General features: G+C 46.2%; 1 protein-coding gene across 3 annotated transcripts in view; it reads left to right on the forward strand.

Annotated features, from left to right (window-relative positions):
- Positions 1 to 17,632, forward strand: part of B4GALNT2 (beta-1,4-N-acetyl-galactosaminyltransferase 2) — a 177,382-nt gene that overhangs the window by 123,164 nt on the left and 36,586 nt on the right. For all 3 annotated transcript variants that reach the window (XM_030221269.1, XM_030221268.1, XM_030221267.1), the window contains one exon: positions 12,171 to 12,358. In XM_030221269.1, coding sequence (XP_030077129.1) covers positions 12,171 to 12,358 — 188 coding nt within the window. The remainder of the gene's footprint in view (positions 1 to 12,170; positions 12,359 to 17,632) is intronic.

The raw sequence follows: 17,632 nt of genomic DNA on the forward strand, positions 1-17,632 counted from the left end.
AGATTATGCTAAATTCAACTGGGACAGTTGTCTTCAGGAAGCAAAGGGGCGGGTGGACAGGTGGAAGAGGTGGAAAATGTCCATGGAAGATCGGGTGAAACTCATCAAGACCCATTTGGTGCCCCTCTTTTTATTCATCAGCTACATTTGTTTGGTACCTGAAAAGTGCTATGCCTCGTTGTATAGCATTTTCTTCCAGCTGCTGTGGGGCAATCGGTTGAATCCAGTTAAACGAAACACCACATATCTATCTAGGAAGGAGGGGGGGGTAGGGATGATCAATCCGGTTTTGTTTTTTAGTTCTTTGTTTGTGCACTTTAATCTAGGGAGAGCGGTGGGTCAGGCTCCTCCAGGGTGGGCGAGTAGTGTGCTGGGGTGGTGGGAGAGGGTTTGGGGGGGGTGGAGGAGAGGGGAGAGGGTAGGGGTATTGCGGAAAGGGGCTCCGGAAAGGGTAGGGTACTATAAAACGTTAGTAAAATTAGTACGGGTCTGGGGGATCCTAGTGGGGGAGATTAGGGATGGGAAGAGAGGAATCTGGGTGGAGAGAGTGCGCTCCCAGATGTTCTCTTCCCCTCTGGTACTTAGGGATGCTCCTAGGGAAGTGCTGAGGCAGGGGCTACGGAATATCAATTCGGAGAGGATTCCGGCTAAATATCGGGACATTGCCTGGCTGTCCCTACACGGCAAATTATATGTCAGAGAGAATCTGAGAGATAGGAAGATCCAGGACAGGAACTGTCCAAGGGGGGAATGTGTGGGGAAGTTAGAAACCATGGACCACTTTTTGAAGGACTGTCCCTTTTCCCGGGGGGTGGGTGACAGGGTTTCTGCTCTCCTCCAGATCCCCACGTTCCGTTCCTATACGTATGCGGACTGGGTGTATGGATATCGATTCAAGAGAGGTCAGCTGGATCCGGGGACAGGGTTCTTGATTTCGCTCATTCTCCGGTTCTGTCTTTGGATGGCTCGTTGCCGGGTATCCTTGCACCAAGAAGATAGATCCATTGAACAGGTCAGTTGGGATGTGGTGCGGGCGGTACAGCAAGTGGCGCAATGGGAAAGAGTGGAGAGGGATTCACCGATGGTGTCCTTGTGGTGGAAGCATGTGAGGTTAAAGGCCTTATGATTATAGTTACTGTGATGTTGTGTTGGTTTTAATTGTAGGGGGGGAATAAGGGGGGGAAAGGGAGGGGGAGGGGTGTATATACGTATAGGGGAAGAAGGGATTGTTTTGGTGATAGAATGGTTTGTGTTAGGCATGTGAATAGTGGTATTTATATGATTTTTGTATTTTTGTTATTCGTTGCTGTAAATAAAGAAATCTCCAAGCATCCACCACCCTCTCCGTGAAAAAATACTTCCTGACATCTTTCCTGAGGCTGCCCCCTTCAACCACATGCCTAGAATAGACTTCCCGAGCCAGTACGCCAAGGGTCCTGTATTTCCCTCCTCTTCCAGACCTCGCTTCTGTGACGCTCGCAGGTATCGCCTGGGGTGCTCTACTGGGTTTTCCCAACGTGCCCGTTTTCAGCAGAGGAACTCCTTTCACTCGGACAAACGCTCTGCAGCGGCCGGTCTTGGTCTGGAGTTCAGGGGCATCTTCCACAATGATAGGACGCCGGTCCACTCCTTGATTCCTGCAGTAGGAGGACATCTTTCCCTCTTTCTAGAGGAGTGGACCAAGATTACCTCAGATCAGTGGGTCTTGGACCTGATCAGAGAAGGTTACCGATTGGAATTCGGTGCCCCGGTGAGAGACGTGTTTGTGGAGTCCCGATGTGGCACTGCCGTAAAACGGGCGGCAGTCGAGGAGACCTGGGGGACTCTAAACCCCAGCGGTTACCTGAGGATAGGCCGAGGCCTTCTTCCAAGGGTCCTGTATTTCCCTCCTCTTCCAGACCTCGCTTCTGTGACGCTCGCAGGTATCGCCTGGGGTGCTCTACTGGGTTTTCCCAACGTGCCCGTTTTCAGCAGAGGAACTCCTTTCACTCGGACAAACGCTCTGCAGCGGCCGGTCTTGGCCTGGAGTTCAGGGGCATCTTCCACAATGATAGGACGCCGGTCCACTCCTTGATTCCTGCAGTAGGAGGACATATTTCCCTCTTTCTAGAGGAGTGGACCAAGATTACCTCAGATCAGTGGGTCTTGGACCTGATCAGAGAAGGTTACCGATTGGAATTCGGTGCCCCGGTGAGAGACGTGTTTGTGGAGTCCCGATGCGGCACTGCCGTAAAACGGGCGGCAGTCGAGGAGACCTTGCAAGTCTTGCTGCACCTTGGAGCGGTGATCCTGCTGCCTCCCGCAGAACGCGGCTGCGGTCGCTATTCCATTAATTTTGTCGTGCCTCAAAAAGGCAGGTCAGGTCATTCAGACCGATCCTCGACTTACGAAGATTCAACGAGGCCCTAGGAGTACGACACTTTTGCATGGGAGCCCTGCGCACAGCCAGGAGAGTTTCTCACGTCTCTGGACCTAAAAGAAGCATACTTGCACATTCCTATTTGGCCCCCGCATCAGCGGTTTCTCCGGTTTGCGGTGTTGGGACAACATTTCCAGTTCCGGGCCCTGCCGTTCGGCCTAGCCACAGCTCCCCGTACCTTTTCCAAGGTAATGGTGGTAGTAGCTGCTTGTCTCAGGCGAGAGGGTATCAGAGTTCACCCATATCTCGACGACTGGCTCATCAGAGCGGATTCGGCAGTCGAACGTCGCCTGGTTACAGCCAGAGTGGTTACAGTCCTGCAGACTCTAGGCTGGGTGGTAAATTTGCCCAAAAGTCACCTGACCCCCTCTCAGTCTCTCGAGTATTTGGGGGTCCAGTTTGACACGGCCTCAGGGTTTGTCTTTCTCCCCGACCAACAGCGGTGCAAGCTTCAGAATCAGGTCCGTCTGCTCCTGCGGATGCCTCGCCCGAGAGCTTGGGACTGTGTCCAGCTGCTGGGGTTGATGACGGCCACCTTGGAGGTGGTTCCATGGGCGAGAGCGCATATGAGGCCTCTGCAGATTGCCCTGCTTCAACAATAGTCTCCAATTTCCCAGGAATATCAACGCAGACTAACATGGCTCCCTGCGGCCCGGCTCAGTATGGAGTGGTGGCTCTCCGACAGGAAGCTGCGCCAAGGAATGCCGCTTGCGCTTCCTTCTTGGTGCCTGGTGATAACGGATGCCAGCCTTTTGGGCTGGGGAGCACATTGCCAAGGAAGCTATGCTCAGGGTCAGTGGACACACGTGGAAGCGGGGTGGTCCATCAATCGCTTGGAACTGAGAGCGATATTCCAGGCCTGCCATAAGACTCTGAAGGGGTTTGCTGGTCCGGGTTCTGTCAGACACCTCGACAGCGGTGGCCTACATAAATCGTCAGGGCGGCACTCAGTGCAGGGCCTTGGCCGCGGAGGCCGCGCAGATTTGCCACTGGGCCGAGCTCCACCTGCAGCTTCTGTCAGCAGCTCACATAGCAGGTCAGAGCAACGTGAAAGCCGATTTTCTCAGCAGGCATCAAATCGACCTGGCGGAATGGGAACTGGCAAAAGCAGTTTTTCTCCAGATTTGTGCCAAATGGGGGACACCTGAAATGGATCTTATGGCATCAGGTGCAAACGCCAAAGTCCATTGCTTTTTCAGCAGAAGGAGAGATCCTCAGTCGGCGGGGTTGGGTGCTCTGGCTCAACCCTGGCCCTCGGGCCTCCTGTACGTGTTCCCTCCTTGGCACTTGATAGGGCGAGTCCTCTTGCGGATTCGGCTACACCGGGGGTCGGTGATCCTTATTGCTCCGGACTGGCCAAGGCGTCCGTGGTATGCGGATCTCTGCCGGATGATGGTGGAGGCACCAGTTCCTTTGCCCCTGGTGCTGAGCCTGTTGGTTCAGGGTCCGGTGTCTACGGAGGATCCCTGCCGATTTGGTCTTACAGGCTGTAAAGTGGTTTCTGCCTAAGGTGGTTTCAGCGTTTCACCTGAACCAGCCCATTTTTTTGCCTAGAAAACTAGGGAAGATTTCCAGGACTCTTTTGGGCAGTTACATCTTTTGGATGTTCGCAGGGCTCTGTTGCAGTATCTTCAGATGTCAAATGACTTCAGGACTTCTGATCACCTTTTTGTATTGTTGACAGGTCCTCGACGCGGGTGCCCGGCGTCTAAGGCCACTATAGCCCGTTGGCTCAAGGAAGTCATTTTTTCTGCGTATCTGCTTTCAGGCCGGTCTCCGCCTGAAGCGTTTAAGGCGCATTCCACGTGGGCTGAAACGGGTGCACTCTCTCTTCATGAGATCTGTAGTGCGGCTACTTGGGCTTCTCAGCTCTCTTTTGTCTGGCATTACAGGCTGGAGGTTGCAACGAAACAGGACGCGATTTTTGGAGCACAAGTGTTTGCTCGCGGTGTGGCCTGTTCCCACCCTAAGTAGGGAGTGCTTTTGTACATCCCATCAGTTAATGGATTCATCTGCTGCTGATGACAAGGAAGGGAAAATTAGGTTCTTACCTTGGTAATTTTCACAGCAGATGAATCCATGATCCCTCCCTGTCTGACTTTGTTTTTTTGTTCAGATCTTTCATGCAGATATAAATCTCATTGGGAGAAGTTGGAAAACAGTTATCAGAATTTCTACATGATGTTCTACTACAGGAGGTTGAGATCGTCCCTCCTTTGATGCTCCTGTTATGGGGCGATTGTTCGCTGTGAGGAAAGTTTATGTTGTTATACCTTTATGGTTCACTCTGCTTTGGAAATCTCAAATACTGAAGGCAGTTGGGGCTAGCCGTCCAAGGGTCACTGTGGTTTTTCAGTGTTCTCTATCTCCACCTGCTGGTAGGCAGATACAACCCATCAGTTAATGGCTTCATCTGCTGTGACTAAAGGAAAGAAAATTACCAAGGTAAGAACCTAATTTTCCCAGACCCCCTTTCCAGAGTTCAGTGCGGTTTACATTCTAGATGAGACAAAAGCAGATAGTGTTAGTGTGTGAAGTATGACAAACATTATTCATTGTGGATATCCTGAAAACACGACTGGCCAGGTGGCTCTTGACAACTGGGTTGAAAACCATTGCTCTAAACCATTTTAGTATGCACCATTGAAAAACAGCACTCTAATGTGACAGTGATGCTATGAAAAATACGATGAACAAGACCCCCCCCCCCCCAAATTCCCAACATAATATGAAAATTTTTAATCGACAAAAACAGAAGAACAAAGTCCCTTGCATAGTAAAAGACAAGCAAACACAGCAAAGGTGACACCCCCAAAAAAATGGAGCTAGATGATGCGTGAATCACGCAAAGATTTCATTCAAACGACTTCCGGTGACGTCACTGTCCTCGATGGAAGCTTGATCCCGTTGCTCCTGCCCAACCCAGCTAAAATAGCAAACTTTAGCGCTTCAAACGTTGAAATTTTTGCCTTTCGGCGGACTGAAACATACCTGCAGTAAGGGACGGTACGATGTCTCAAAAATTAAAAAGCTCGGAGGCCAAAGGAGGGGGACGCAGCAGTCAGCGCGTGTCCAAAACCCCATCACGCCATGTTTCGCCACAGCCCGAGGAGGCCTCGGATTTTGAATCTGGGAGATCGGAGGACGAAACGGGTGCAGTTAGAAAATCGCAATCTGCGCGATTGCTCCTTGAGCTTCGAAAAGACCTAGCACATATGAAGGCGGATATTGTTGAAAGAATTGATAATTTGCGGGGAGAGCTTAAGGAAGTGGGAGCGCGTATTGAAGACCTGGAACTGTGTATGGATGAGCACGTGGAATACGTGCAGCAAATGAAGCAGAGAGAGGAGGGAGTTGAAACGCAGCTGATTGAACTACAATATAAACTTGACGACATTGAAAATCGCAGCAGACGCAAGAATTTGCGAATACGAGGAGTGCCAGAAACAGGGGTTCAGGAAGAAGTTCTGAGAATTGTACAGGAGATTTGTGGGCAATTATTAGCTGCAATGCCTGACTCCCCTCTGCCAGAAATTGAACGAGCACATAGAGCATTGGGGTCTCCCCAGAATAATAAACCGAGGGACATAGTTGTCCGATTTTGGAAATTTGCTGAAAAAGAAAATATACTTGCGCAGGCACGTCAACAAAAAGAACTGCGATATAATGAGTCTCTGGTTACAGTCTATCAAGATTTGTCAGCACATACGTTACAATGGCGTAGAGAGATGAAACCAGTATTGACAGCACTGAACAAACACAATATTAAGTACCGATGGTCCTTTCCATTTGCCTTATGTTTTGCCATAGCAGGCAAATCTCACCGGATGCGTACTGTTGCAGAAGCGAAACAGTTGCTACAAGAGGCAGGCCTGATGGAAATGGAGGCTGAAGATGCTACAGTGGCGGACAAGGCTCGGGACAAAGTCCGTCAATGGCAACAAGTGTTTAATAAAGCGAAGAAGCCACGATTGGCAGCCACACGACATGCAACTTGAGTTGTGATTGACACAGGGTTGTGCTTTATCTTTCTTCCTTGGGCTGACAAAGCCACTAGGAGTATGAGAGGGACATTGGTCCTTCTCCAAATAACTATATCAGGTTTGAAGTCTGAATTCTGGGTGTGGGGGGGGGATGGGATGGAAGGCCGGAGATGAGGCTGTTGGCCTTGTTGGGAGTTCAGTGTGGTAGAGGGGAGAGGGTTTGTCTCTCTCTGCCACATGGACAATGTTGTTGGGGGAGGGTGGGGGATGGGGACTATGTATGTTTTCAGAGCTTAAATGGGAGGAGAGTCTATACCAAACAGGATTTATTGACTATGCATATAATTTGCTTTCTTTTTGAGAAAAAAAGAAGATGTCTGACTTGAAGATACTTACTTTAAATGTTAAGGGTTTAAATGCTCCAAGAAAAAGACAGTTGATATACCAAGAACTAGCTAGAGTGAGACCACAGGTGGTAATGTTACAAGAAACACACCTGAAGCGTGCACATGAATATCTGTTTCGTCCAGCATATTACTCAAAAAATTTTTTTGCCTCTGATATCACAAATAGTAAGAAACGAGGAGTGCCATTACTTTTTCATGATAGCATACCTGTACAGGTCCAGCAAGTCAAAAGAGACTCAGCTGGCCGTTTCCTGTTTGTCAGGGGAACGCTGGAATCTAGGGAGTACACTTGGGGATCTATTTACGGCCCAAATTCGGGCCAGGCCTCCTTTTTTAAAACACTGAAGAAAAATGTGCGATCTGTACAGGGAGGCTATCTTATTTTTGGGGGTGACTTTAATGCCACCATGAACCCTGAGATGGACCGTTCGGGGACGGTTTCTCGGGCGGATAGAGCACTGGCTGAACATCTGGCTTCATGTGTAGAAGAGATGGGGCTTTTTGATGTTTGGCGAGATGAACATCCGCTTGATCGAGACTATTCCTTCTACTCTTCAGTGCACGCTTCATACTCTCGCATTGATTTTCTATTTGTAGATAAATTACTGGGGGGACATGTAAGAGATGCAAAAATAGGAAACATAACTATTTCAGATCATGCTTTATGTACAGTATTGCTTTCTGTTCCTAGTGAAGATGGCTCGCATAGGCAATGGACTTTAAATAATACTATGCTTAAAGATGAGCAGATTTGTAAGAATTATGTGACAGTACTTAAAGAATATTTAAGCTTTAATCTGGGAACTGGTCCCTCCATTGCTGAAGTATGGGAAGCTTTGAAAGCAGTCTCACGAGGACATTTTATGACTGTGGCGGGACGCCTCAAACGGCAGAAAGAATGCTTGAAGCGGTATTGGAGGGACCAGATTGTAAATCTTGAGGCTCAACATAAATGCACAGGATCCCCTACGATCTATAGATCACTCCAGAAGGCGAGAATGCAGTTAGATGCACTGCTAGCTAAGGAGCTAGACTTTGTTAATGAAAAACTCCATTTACATGCTTATAAAGAGAAAAATAAAATTAGCCGTCAACTGGCACTTAAGTTGCGTAAGCTTAGGGTGGATAGAAATATATTTAGAATCAAAGATAGGGAGGGTAAGATTCTCTCCACATCTCAAGCTATCAGAAACCGATTTCAGGCTTTTTATGCTGAATTATATACTAATGACCCCTCTATTCAAAATGCTGCTATTCAGGCATACTTAGAAAAATTGAATCTCCCATCCCTACAACAGGACCATTGGGATACGTTGGAAGCTAAGATTGAGGCTAAGGAAGTACTTACAGCTATTAAGTCACTAAAGACAGGTAAATCACCAGGCATGGATGGCTATACGGGGGAATACTATAAAGCTTTTGCCCCATATCTTGCTCCAGTGTTGACTGAGGTCTTAAATTATGTCCGGGAGGGAGGAAATTTACCCCCTACTATGAAGGATGCATGGATAGCAGTTATTCCTAAGCCTAACAAGGAGGTAACCGAGTGTGCATCTTACCGCCCGATTTCCATACTTAATGTTGATGTACGTATTCTGGCTAAAGTAATGGCAACTTGATTGGTGGATGTTTTGCCAACCTTGGTGCATTCAGATCAGGTGGGTTTTCTTTTGGGAAGACAAGCCTCTGACAACATTAGAAGAACGTTGGATGTACTATACTTGGCGAAACAAACACGATCCTCATGCTGTTTACTTAGTATCGATGCTGAAAAAGCATTCGATAGAGTGCACTGGTCCTTTTTGCACATGGTATTGCAGAGGTTTGGCTTTGGACCTATGTTTAGAGGCTTGATTCAGGAATTATATGCAGCTCCTAGGGCATGTGTTAGAACCTTCTGCTCAGTGTGCTGCTGCGGCTAGGAAAGCGAATAGAATGTTGGGTGTTATTAGGAAGGGTATGGAGTCCAGGTGTGCGGATGTTATAATGCCGTTGTATCGCTCCATGGTGCGACCGCACCTGGAGTATTGTGTTCAGTACTGGTCTCCGTATCTCAAAAAAGATATAGTAGAATTGGAAAAGGTACAGCGAAGGGCGACGAAAATGATAGTGGGGATGGGACGACTTTCCTATGAAGAGAGGCTGAGAAGGCTAGGGCTTTTCAGCTTGGAGAAGAGACGGCTGAGGGGAGATATGATAGAAGTGTATAAAATAATGAGTGGAATGGATCGGGTGGATGTGAAGCGACTGTTCACGCTATCCAAAAATACTAGGACTAGAGGGCATGAGTTGAAGCTACAGTGTGGTAAATTTAAAACGAATCGGAGAAAATTTTTCTTCACCCAACGTGTAATTAGACTCTGGAATTCGTTGCCGGAGAACGTGGTACGGGCGGTTAGCTTGACGGAGTTTAAAAAGGGGTTAGATAGATTCCTAAAGGACAAGTCCATAGACCGCTATTAAATGGACTTGGAAAAATTCCGCATTTTTAGGTATAACTTGTCTGGAATGTTTTTACGTTTGGGGAGCATGCCAGGTGCCCTTGACCTGGATTGGCCACTGTCGGTGACAGGATGCTGGGCTAGATGGACCTTTGGTCTTTCCCAGTATGGCACTACTTATGTACTTATGTAATTAATGGCTGTACCTCTCCCTTTTTCGAATTGCATAGAGGTACACGCCAGGGATGTCCTCTTTCCCCTCTTTTATTTGCCCTGGTAATGGAACCCTTAGCATATAATATTAGAACTAATCATGGAATCCAGGGAGTGAAGGCGGGTGCCTGGGAGTCAAAAATTGCCCTCTTTGCGGATGATGTTTTGTTGACACTTACCTCTCCCTTGACATCAATACAGGCAGTGTTTGCTGAAATTGAACTGTACAGCCAAGTTTCGGGTTTCAAAATCAATTATACAAAGACTGAGGCGATGGCAGTAGGGATGGAAGAGATAGAATATCAGACATGTCGCCACCGTTACCCGTTAACTTGGGTTACTCGGGGAATAAGATATTTGGGTGTAACACTCACACGCAGGATGGAAGATATGAGTGCAGTCAACTATTTACCACTAATAAAGGAATTGGGCAAAGATCTGGATAGATGGAATCCGTTATATTACCGAACATATTACCACGACTGTTGTACCTTTTTCAGTCTATCCCTCTGCCAATTGATGACCGTATGCTTCAATCGCTGCAAACCATTTTATATGGCAGGGTCGTAAACCTCGAATGCCCAGATCTATCCTATATGTAGCTCGTAAAGGAAAGGGTGGATTGGGTGTACCACATTTGGGGTTATACCACAGAGCAGCCCAGGCAAAAGCTGCTATTGAATGGTTTCATGAATCGGATCATAAACTATGGATCAGAATGGAACAATTTATGATTCGTAGCCCATTAAAGTTAGGGCAATTACTCTGGTTGGCACCTAAAAATAGATACCTTCCCCAGTCTCTTAATCCTATTATACAATATACTTTTTCATGTTGGGATAAGATAGAACGAGTGAAAGGATTTCATGACTCACGTTTGACACCCATAGCATATAATGCTACGTTCCCTCCTGGATGCTCACCATCCCCTTTTATTAAGTGGCGAAAGAATAGGTTGATATGGTGGGGACAATTAATGAAAGAAGAACAGTTTATTACTTTTGGAGAATTAGCAGCTGAGTATGAATTACCTCTACAAGATAGGTATGCGTATAATCAGATTATTCACTTTCTTCAGACATCAGGTCTAAAGAGTAAACTAAGGGGAGAGGTTACTTTGTTGGAGAAAATGTGTGTAGAGACGGAAGAAACTAAGGGATTGATTTCTAAATTGTATGCTCATATGAGAGATTCATTAGAGGTTAGCAGTAAGCACCGTGATAGATGGGAAAAGGAACTGGAGGTGACTTATACGCCTGAACTTTGGCAGCAGATGGAGAGGGCCTCAGTACATAGTTCTAGGGCAGTCAATATCCAAGAAAACTGTACAAAGGTTTTATACAGATGGTACCTCACTCCGGTGAGGTTACACCATATGTTTCCAGGGGCATCAAAATTATGCTGGAGGGGATGTGGACAGGAAGGCACAATGGGACATATTTGGTGGACCTGTAGAAAAATAAAAGCATTCTGGAAGTCGGTGCAAGGAAGAGTGCAGGTGTGGGTGGAGGGCCAGATTCCCTGGGACCCGGCGGTGTTTTTATTTAATAGATCTATTGCCGGGCTAAGTGCTGGTAGAAACTTGTTGGCCAAGCAATGTTTCAATGCAGCTCGATTGTTGATTGCACGGATGTGGAAGAAGAATGAATGTCCTTCAATTCGCCGATGGTATAATCTGGTTATGTATATAAGTGACATGGAAAAGCTACTGGCTAAGGAGCATAAAACCCTAACAAAATGGGAACAGACGTGGGCACCAGTGATAAAGTCATTGAAGTGAGAATGTTGGATAGAGTTTCTCTTCCTGAAGGGGTGAAGGGCGGGGAGAGGGGGAAGGGAAGGGGGGTTTGGAGGGATAGGGGTACCTTTGAAAAGTTTAAATGTTACAAGAAAAATTATTGCTGTGATGTGAAGGTTCTCTGTTGAGAAATGTATGTATACCAGATGAGTAATGACAAAGGGACTGTATGATGTTTTCTTTTTGTACTTGAACAGCATCAGTTGTAATATACGGATTCCTTTAATAAAGATTCTTGTTAAAAATTTAAAAAAAGATTTCATTCAAACATCCGATGGACTCAACACAAAACGGCCTCAGGAGTCTCTTCAGGGTGGATGTGTACTGTAGCTCTCATATAACACCAGATTTCAATGGACCTTTAAGTACAATGTTACCAGATGGCTCCAAGTCATGGTGGACAGGCTGTGCCAATCCTGTAGTATTTCTATTGCTTTCAATGGAATTAAAACATGGACTGGCTCAACGTATCCTCCATGACCTGGAACTATCTGGTAACCCTATTTAAGTATGCAGTATCGCTGCTCAATCTATTATATCTTTTCAGATATGTTTGTGAAATACGAACAATCAAAACAAATGCAAGACATCCGAGCAAGTCAGCAATGCTCTCTTGACTCGAGCACAGAACCATTCATCTCGGGTCCACCCCACAGACCCCTCATTGGGGCCAGCTTTTTGAGACTTGAAGATCCCAACAATTATTCCACAAGAACTGAGAGTGGGGTACAACCTCAGCAATTGTACTTTGGGGAGAGGATTTCCTGAGACTAGAGACCAACCACGGTGATTCCCCTGAGACATAACTGGGACATCCTGAGACTAGGGATGACTCCAAAGATTTTGCCATGGAGATTAGGCCTCCCACAGAACCCTGCAAAATGTTTTTTGTCATTTTTTTTCTTTTAGATAAGAAGATCAGCTCCGTGGTGACGATTTGCACAAAGACTTTTCTCCGTTATCACAAACTGCGAATTTTAATCAAAAGTATTCGTCAGTATTATCCAAGCATAACAATAATTGTTGCTGATGACAGTGAAACTCCTGAAAATGTACAGGAACCCAATGTGGAACAGTACTTCATGCCATTCGGAAAGGTACTTTCAATGGGGCTTAAGGGGGGGGGAGCCAAGAAAGAAATTTATATTGGTATGAAATCTTGACTTGATGTTGTTGTAGAGGAATTTAACTTATTGTGTCTGGTTGGGTTAGAGGATTTCTTGTTGCAACTAAATCAAAACATAGAAAAGAAAATAAGATGATCCCTTTTTTATTGGACTAACTTCATACACATTTTGATTAGTTTCCGAAGGTAACCCTCCTTCTTCAGATCAGAAATAAGCAAATGTTGACAACTATCAGAATATAAAGTGAAACACAAAAGCATTCCAATGACAGTCTCACAGAAAGAGGGTGGGGTGGGTTAGGTGAGAAAAAGGGAGAACTGGGTGGATGAGAGACTAAAAGAGATGGATGGCAGAGTGACAGAGCTGCAGAATTTTATGGTTTACAGTGGGGTAGAAAGCCCAGATATTTGTTAAATTCTGTCTGCTGGGTGTCAAAATATTTCATCATAAGTATTGCCATACTGGGAAAGACCAAAGGTCCATCAAACCCATCCTGATTCCAACAGTGGTCAATCCAGGTCACAAATACCTGGCAAGAGCCCAAAAAAGTACAAAACATTTTATACTGGGGAAATAGTGGATTTTTCCCCAAGTCCATTTAATAATGGTCTATGGACTTTTCCTTTAGGAAGCCGTCCAAACCTTTTTTAAACTCCGCTAAGCTAACCGCCTTTACCACATTCTCTGGCAACGAATTCCAGAGTTTAATTACACATTGAATGAAGAAGCTTTTTCTCTGATTTGTTTTAAATTTACTACATTGGAGCTTCATCGCATGCCCCCTAGTCCTAGTTGTTCAAGCCTCTCATAGACTTGTTACTGTAAAGTCTATGGTATCTTGAAAGTATAACCTTAGCACACCAATCACACCTGAAGTCTGTATTATTTTTCTGAAGTCTCTTTTATTTGAATAAATCACAGATAATTAACTCACAGTCCCCAGGGCACAGAGACTCGGTAATTCTGAGAGCTGTTTCAATGGTTGGAGGAGAGACATAGTTGAGCAGATAGAAGTATCTCAGAGCTGGGTGACTGGAATGTGTGATATCTCATTAGGGAGGAGATAATTTCAAGGTAAAAAACCAAGTTCATTGCAGGGAGTTTCAGCAGGACAGTGCTGTCTGAAGCAAGATGGTGAATGCCTCATGTCTGTAGCAAGTTGGTGAATGCCTCATGGCTGAAAGGACAAAGAGGTCTTGAAGCCTCACAAAGGCTCAGGGAGGAGCAGGTAAAGACCAATGGGGACAGAGCCTGCCACAGTGGCGTAGCCAGACAACCAATTTTGGGTGGGCCTGAGCACAAAGTGGGTGGGGCACAAAATTTTCTCTCTCCCCCCAACTCAAAATATAAATACTTTAGCTGATGAGGATCCCCAATGTCTGTCAGCTGGTGACCTCCACTAGAGATGGCCAGAACTCCTCTCCGCCAAGCCCAGCAGGCAGCAGCAACTCCTCGAGCCACTGATGCCAGCAGCACCCCATACATGCTTAGTTGTCAGTGGCTCCAGGATGCTGCCCCCATCTGTCAAGCTTGGTGGAAGGCAGCTCTGGCCAGCTTCGGAAGAGATCCCCAGCTGGTAGGGCTTGGGAATTCCCACTAGCTACAGCAAGGGTCAGGGCTGCTGTTAACCATGCTACTATTTAGTAGTAGTAACTGGGAACCTCAGCATGCACTGCAACACTGGAGAAAACAAAACAAACGCGCATTTCCTTTTCTACTTAACACAATAAAAAGACATCCACTATGCACATTTCCCAAAACTAACATATTCCATTTAAAACATTCAAAATAAAGTGATTTTCTACCTTTATTATGTGGACATTTTATTTTTCCATTTCCTGCTTTTCTGTCTTCTGCTAATTCTTCAAGCGGCTGTCCATTTGTCCTTTTTCTCTTGTCATTTCCTCACTACACCTGCCTCTGAAATATTGATCTTTCCATTTTAGCTCTTTTCTTTCTTTCTTTCTTTCTTTCTTTCTTTCTTTCTTTCTTTCTTTCTTTCTTTCTTTCTTTCTTTCTTTCTTTCTTTCTTTCTTTCTTTTCTGCCTCTGTACACTCAAATTTCATCCTCTTTCTAAATCTTTTCAGATATCACATTTCCATTTCCTTTCACCCACTAGCTCTCCCATTCCCCATCTCTCTCCTTCCCAGCCTATCATTCCCTTCCATCTTCAATCTACGCACCATTACCATATTTCTACCCCTGTAATCACTGTTCTCTCATTTATTTCCTTGCCATCTCCACTCCCTGGGCCTCTCCCCCATGCTTTCCACCATTCCCAGTGTCTCCCTCCTTCCACCCTTCCAGCCCAGCATCTGTTCCCTCTTTCTCCCATCCTCACCCTCGTAGCCTGATATCTCCCTATCCCTTTTACATCCCACCACCAGCATCTTCCTGTCCCATCTCTCTCCCCTCCCCCATTGTTCAGCATTTTTCCCTTTCTCTTCCCTACCATCCATTGTCCATCTTCTCTCCCTGGATCCATCTTCCCTCTTTCTCCCCTTCCCCGCTTGTGCATCTCTCCTTTCCTCCACCTTCATGTCCAATTTTTCTCCCTCTCCCTGCCTGCCATGTTCAACATTTCCCCTCTCATCTCTCCCTCCTTTTCTTCCATTTCCATGTCCAACACTTTTTTTATCTCTCTAGTTCTTTACCACTCCTATGCAGCCTTTCTCTCCCTCTCCCCATCCCACCTCACCCGGTCCAACAATTCTCCCTCTCTTTCCCCTTGCAGCATCTCTCCATCCTTCCCCCCACATCGAACAATTATTCCTCCACCCCACTAGCACTACCCTGTCTCACTCCCTACCCTCATCCCAACAGTGCTCCTGTCTCTCCCTCTCTCCTTGATCCCTCAAGCCACCTGCTAGCATGCTGTACGTATTTTTTCTCTCCCTTCCTCCTCCCACCCGCTGACATGCTGCACATAGTAACATAGTAACATAGTAGATGACGGCAGAAAAAGACCTGCACGGTCCATCCAGTCTGCCCAACAAGACAACATATGTGTAAACCTTACCTTGATTTCTACCTGCCTTAATCAGGGCACAGACCGTACAAGTCTGCGCAGCAGTACTTCCCACCTCCCAACCACCAGTCCCACCTCCCATCACCGGCTTTGGCACAGACCGTATAAGTCTGCTCTCCACTATCCTCGCCTCCCAACCACCAACCCCTCTTTCCCCCACCTGCTCCGCCACCCAATTTCGGCTAAGCTTCTGAGGATCCATTCCTTCTGCACAGGATTCCTTTATGCATATCCCACGCATGTTTGAATTCCGTTACCGTTTTCATCTCCACCACCTCCCGCGGGAGGGCATTCCAAGCATCCACCACCCTCTCCGTGAAAAAATACTTCCTGACATCTTTCCTGAGGCTGGCCCCCTTCAACCTCATTTCATGTCCTCTCGTTCTACCGCCTTCCCATCTCCGGAAAAGATTTGTTTGCGGATTAATACCTTTCAAATATTTGAACGTCTGTATCATATCACCCCTGTTCCTCCTTTCCTCCAGGGTATACATGTTCAGGTCAGCAAGTCTCTCCTCATACGTCTTGGAACGCAAATCCCGTACCATTCTCGTAGCTTTTCTTTGCACCGCTTCCATTTTTTTAACATCCTTCGCAAGGTATGGCCTCCAAAACTGAACACAATACTCCAGGTGGGGCCTAACCAACGACTTGTACAGGGGCATCAACACTTCCTTTCTTCTGCTGATCACACCTCTCTCTATACAGCCTAGCAACCTTCTCGCTACAGCCACCGCCTTGTCACACTGTTTCGTCGCCTTCAGATTCTCGGATACTATCATCCCAAGATCCCTCTTCCCCCTCAGTACCTATCAGACTCTCAACACCTAACACATAAGTCTCTCTTGGGTTTCTACTCCCTAAGTGCATCACTTTGCATTTCTTCACATTGAATTTTAATTGCCAAACCTTAGACCATTCTTCTAGCTTCCTCAGATACTTTTTCATGCTTTCCACTCCCTCCCGGGTGTCCACTCCGCAAATAGGCAAACTTTACCTTCTAACCCTAAGGCAATGTCACTCACAAATATATTGAACAGAATCGGCCCCAGCACCGATCCCTGAGGCACTCCACTACTCACCTTTCCCTCCTCCGAGCGAACTCCATTCACCACCACCCTCTGGTGTCTGTCTGTCAACCAGTTCCTAATCCAGTTCACCACTTCGGGACCTATCTTCAGCCCATTGAGTTTATTTAAGAGCCTCCTGTGGGGAACCGTGTCAAAAGCTTTGCTAAAATCTAAGTAGATTACGTCTATAGCACGTCGATGATTTAATTCTCCAGTTACCCAATCAAAGAATTCAATGAGATTCGTTTGGCACGATTTCCCTCTGGTAAAACCATGTTGTCTCGGATCTTGCAACTTATTGGCTTCCAGGAAATTCACTATCCTTTCCTTCAGCATGGCTTCCATTACTTTTCCAATAACCGAAGTGAGGCTTACCGGCCTGTAGTTTCCAGCTTCTTCCCTATCCCCACTTTTGTGAAGAGGGACCACCTCCGCCGTTCTCCAATCCCTCTGCTAGATTCAGGACTGGTAGCATGGAATGTTGCTACTAACTGGGTTTCTGCCATGAACTTGTGACCTGGAATAGCCATTGCTGGAAGCAGGATACTGGGCTAGATGAACATTGGTCTGACCCAGTATGGCTATTCTTATGACCCATGATAGCTGATTCTCAACTTAAATGGCTAGAGTGCAAATTTTATCTTCAAACTGAAAAGCTGGATGCACACCAGCACAGATGCCTTCCTCAGTAGCAAAACCCTGGTCAAATAATCCTGAATGAATAGGAATTTTTCCCCTCTCATAGTCTTATGTTTTCTCGGATCTCAGCATATGGAGAATTTCCATTTTTTGAGCAAAGTTTAGCAATTTTAAAATTTCCACTCTAAGCTGGTTGGAGTGTTTTCCTTGAGAGGACTTACTCTGTGTGCTGTCTCAAAATACAAGGGCACCACTGACGCTGCAGGCACTGTCCTATTCATTGATCCAAATAGCCTCTCTGCTCCACATCTCCAACCAATTTTGGGATGTTCAATCTTAAATTATTCCATCTTGAGCAGTTCTCAAGATTATCTAGCTTCTCCTCCACCAAGTAAATCTCAATTGTATGTCAGCTCTTTCCTTTTCTGTAGAGGAAACGGCCTCCTGATTCAATAAGGCTACCCGCTGCCAATGCACTATAAATTCTTTTCCAAAGTTTATCAAAT

The sequence above is a fragment of the Microcaecilia unicolor genome, chromosome 12, assembly GCF_901765095.1.
Source record: "Microcaecilia unicolor chromosome 12, aMicUni1.1, whole genome shotgun sequence".
Classification (NCBI taxonomy): domain Eukaryota; kingdom Metazoa; phylum Chordata; class Amphibia; order Gymnophiona; family Siphonopidae; genus Microcaecilia; species Microcaecilia unicolor.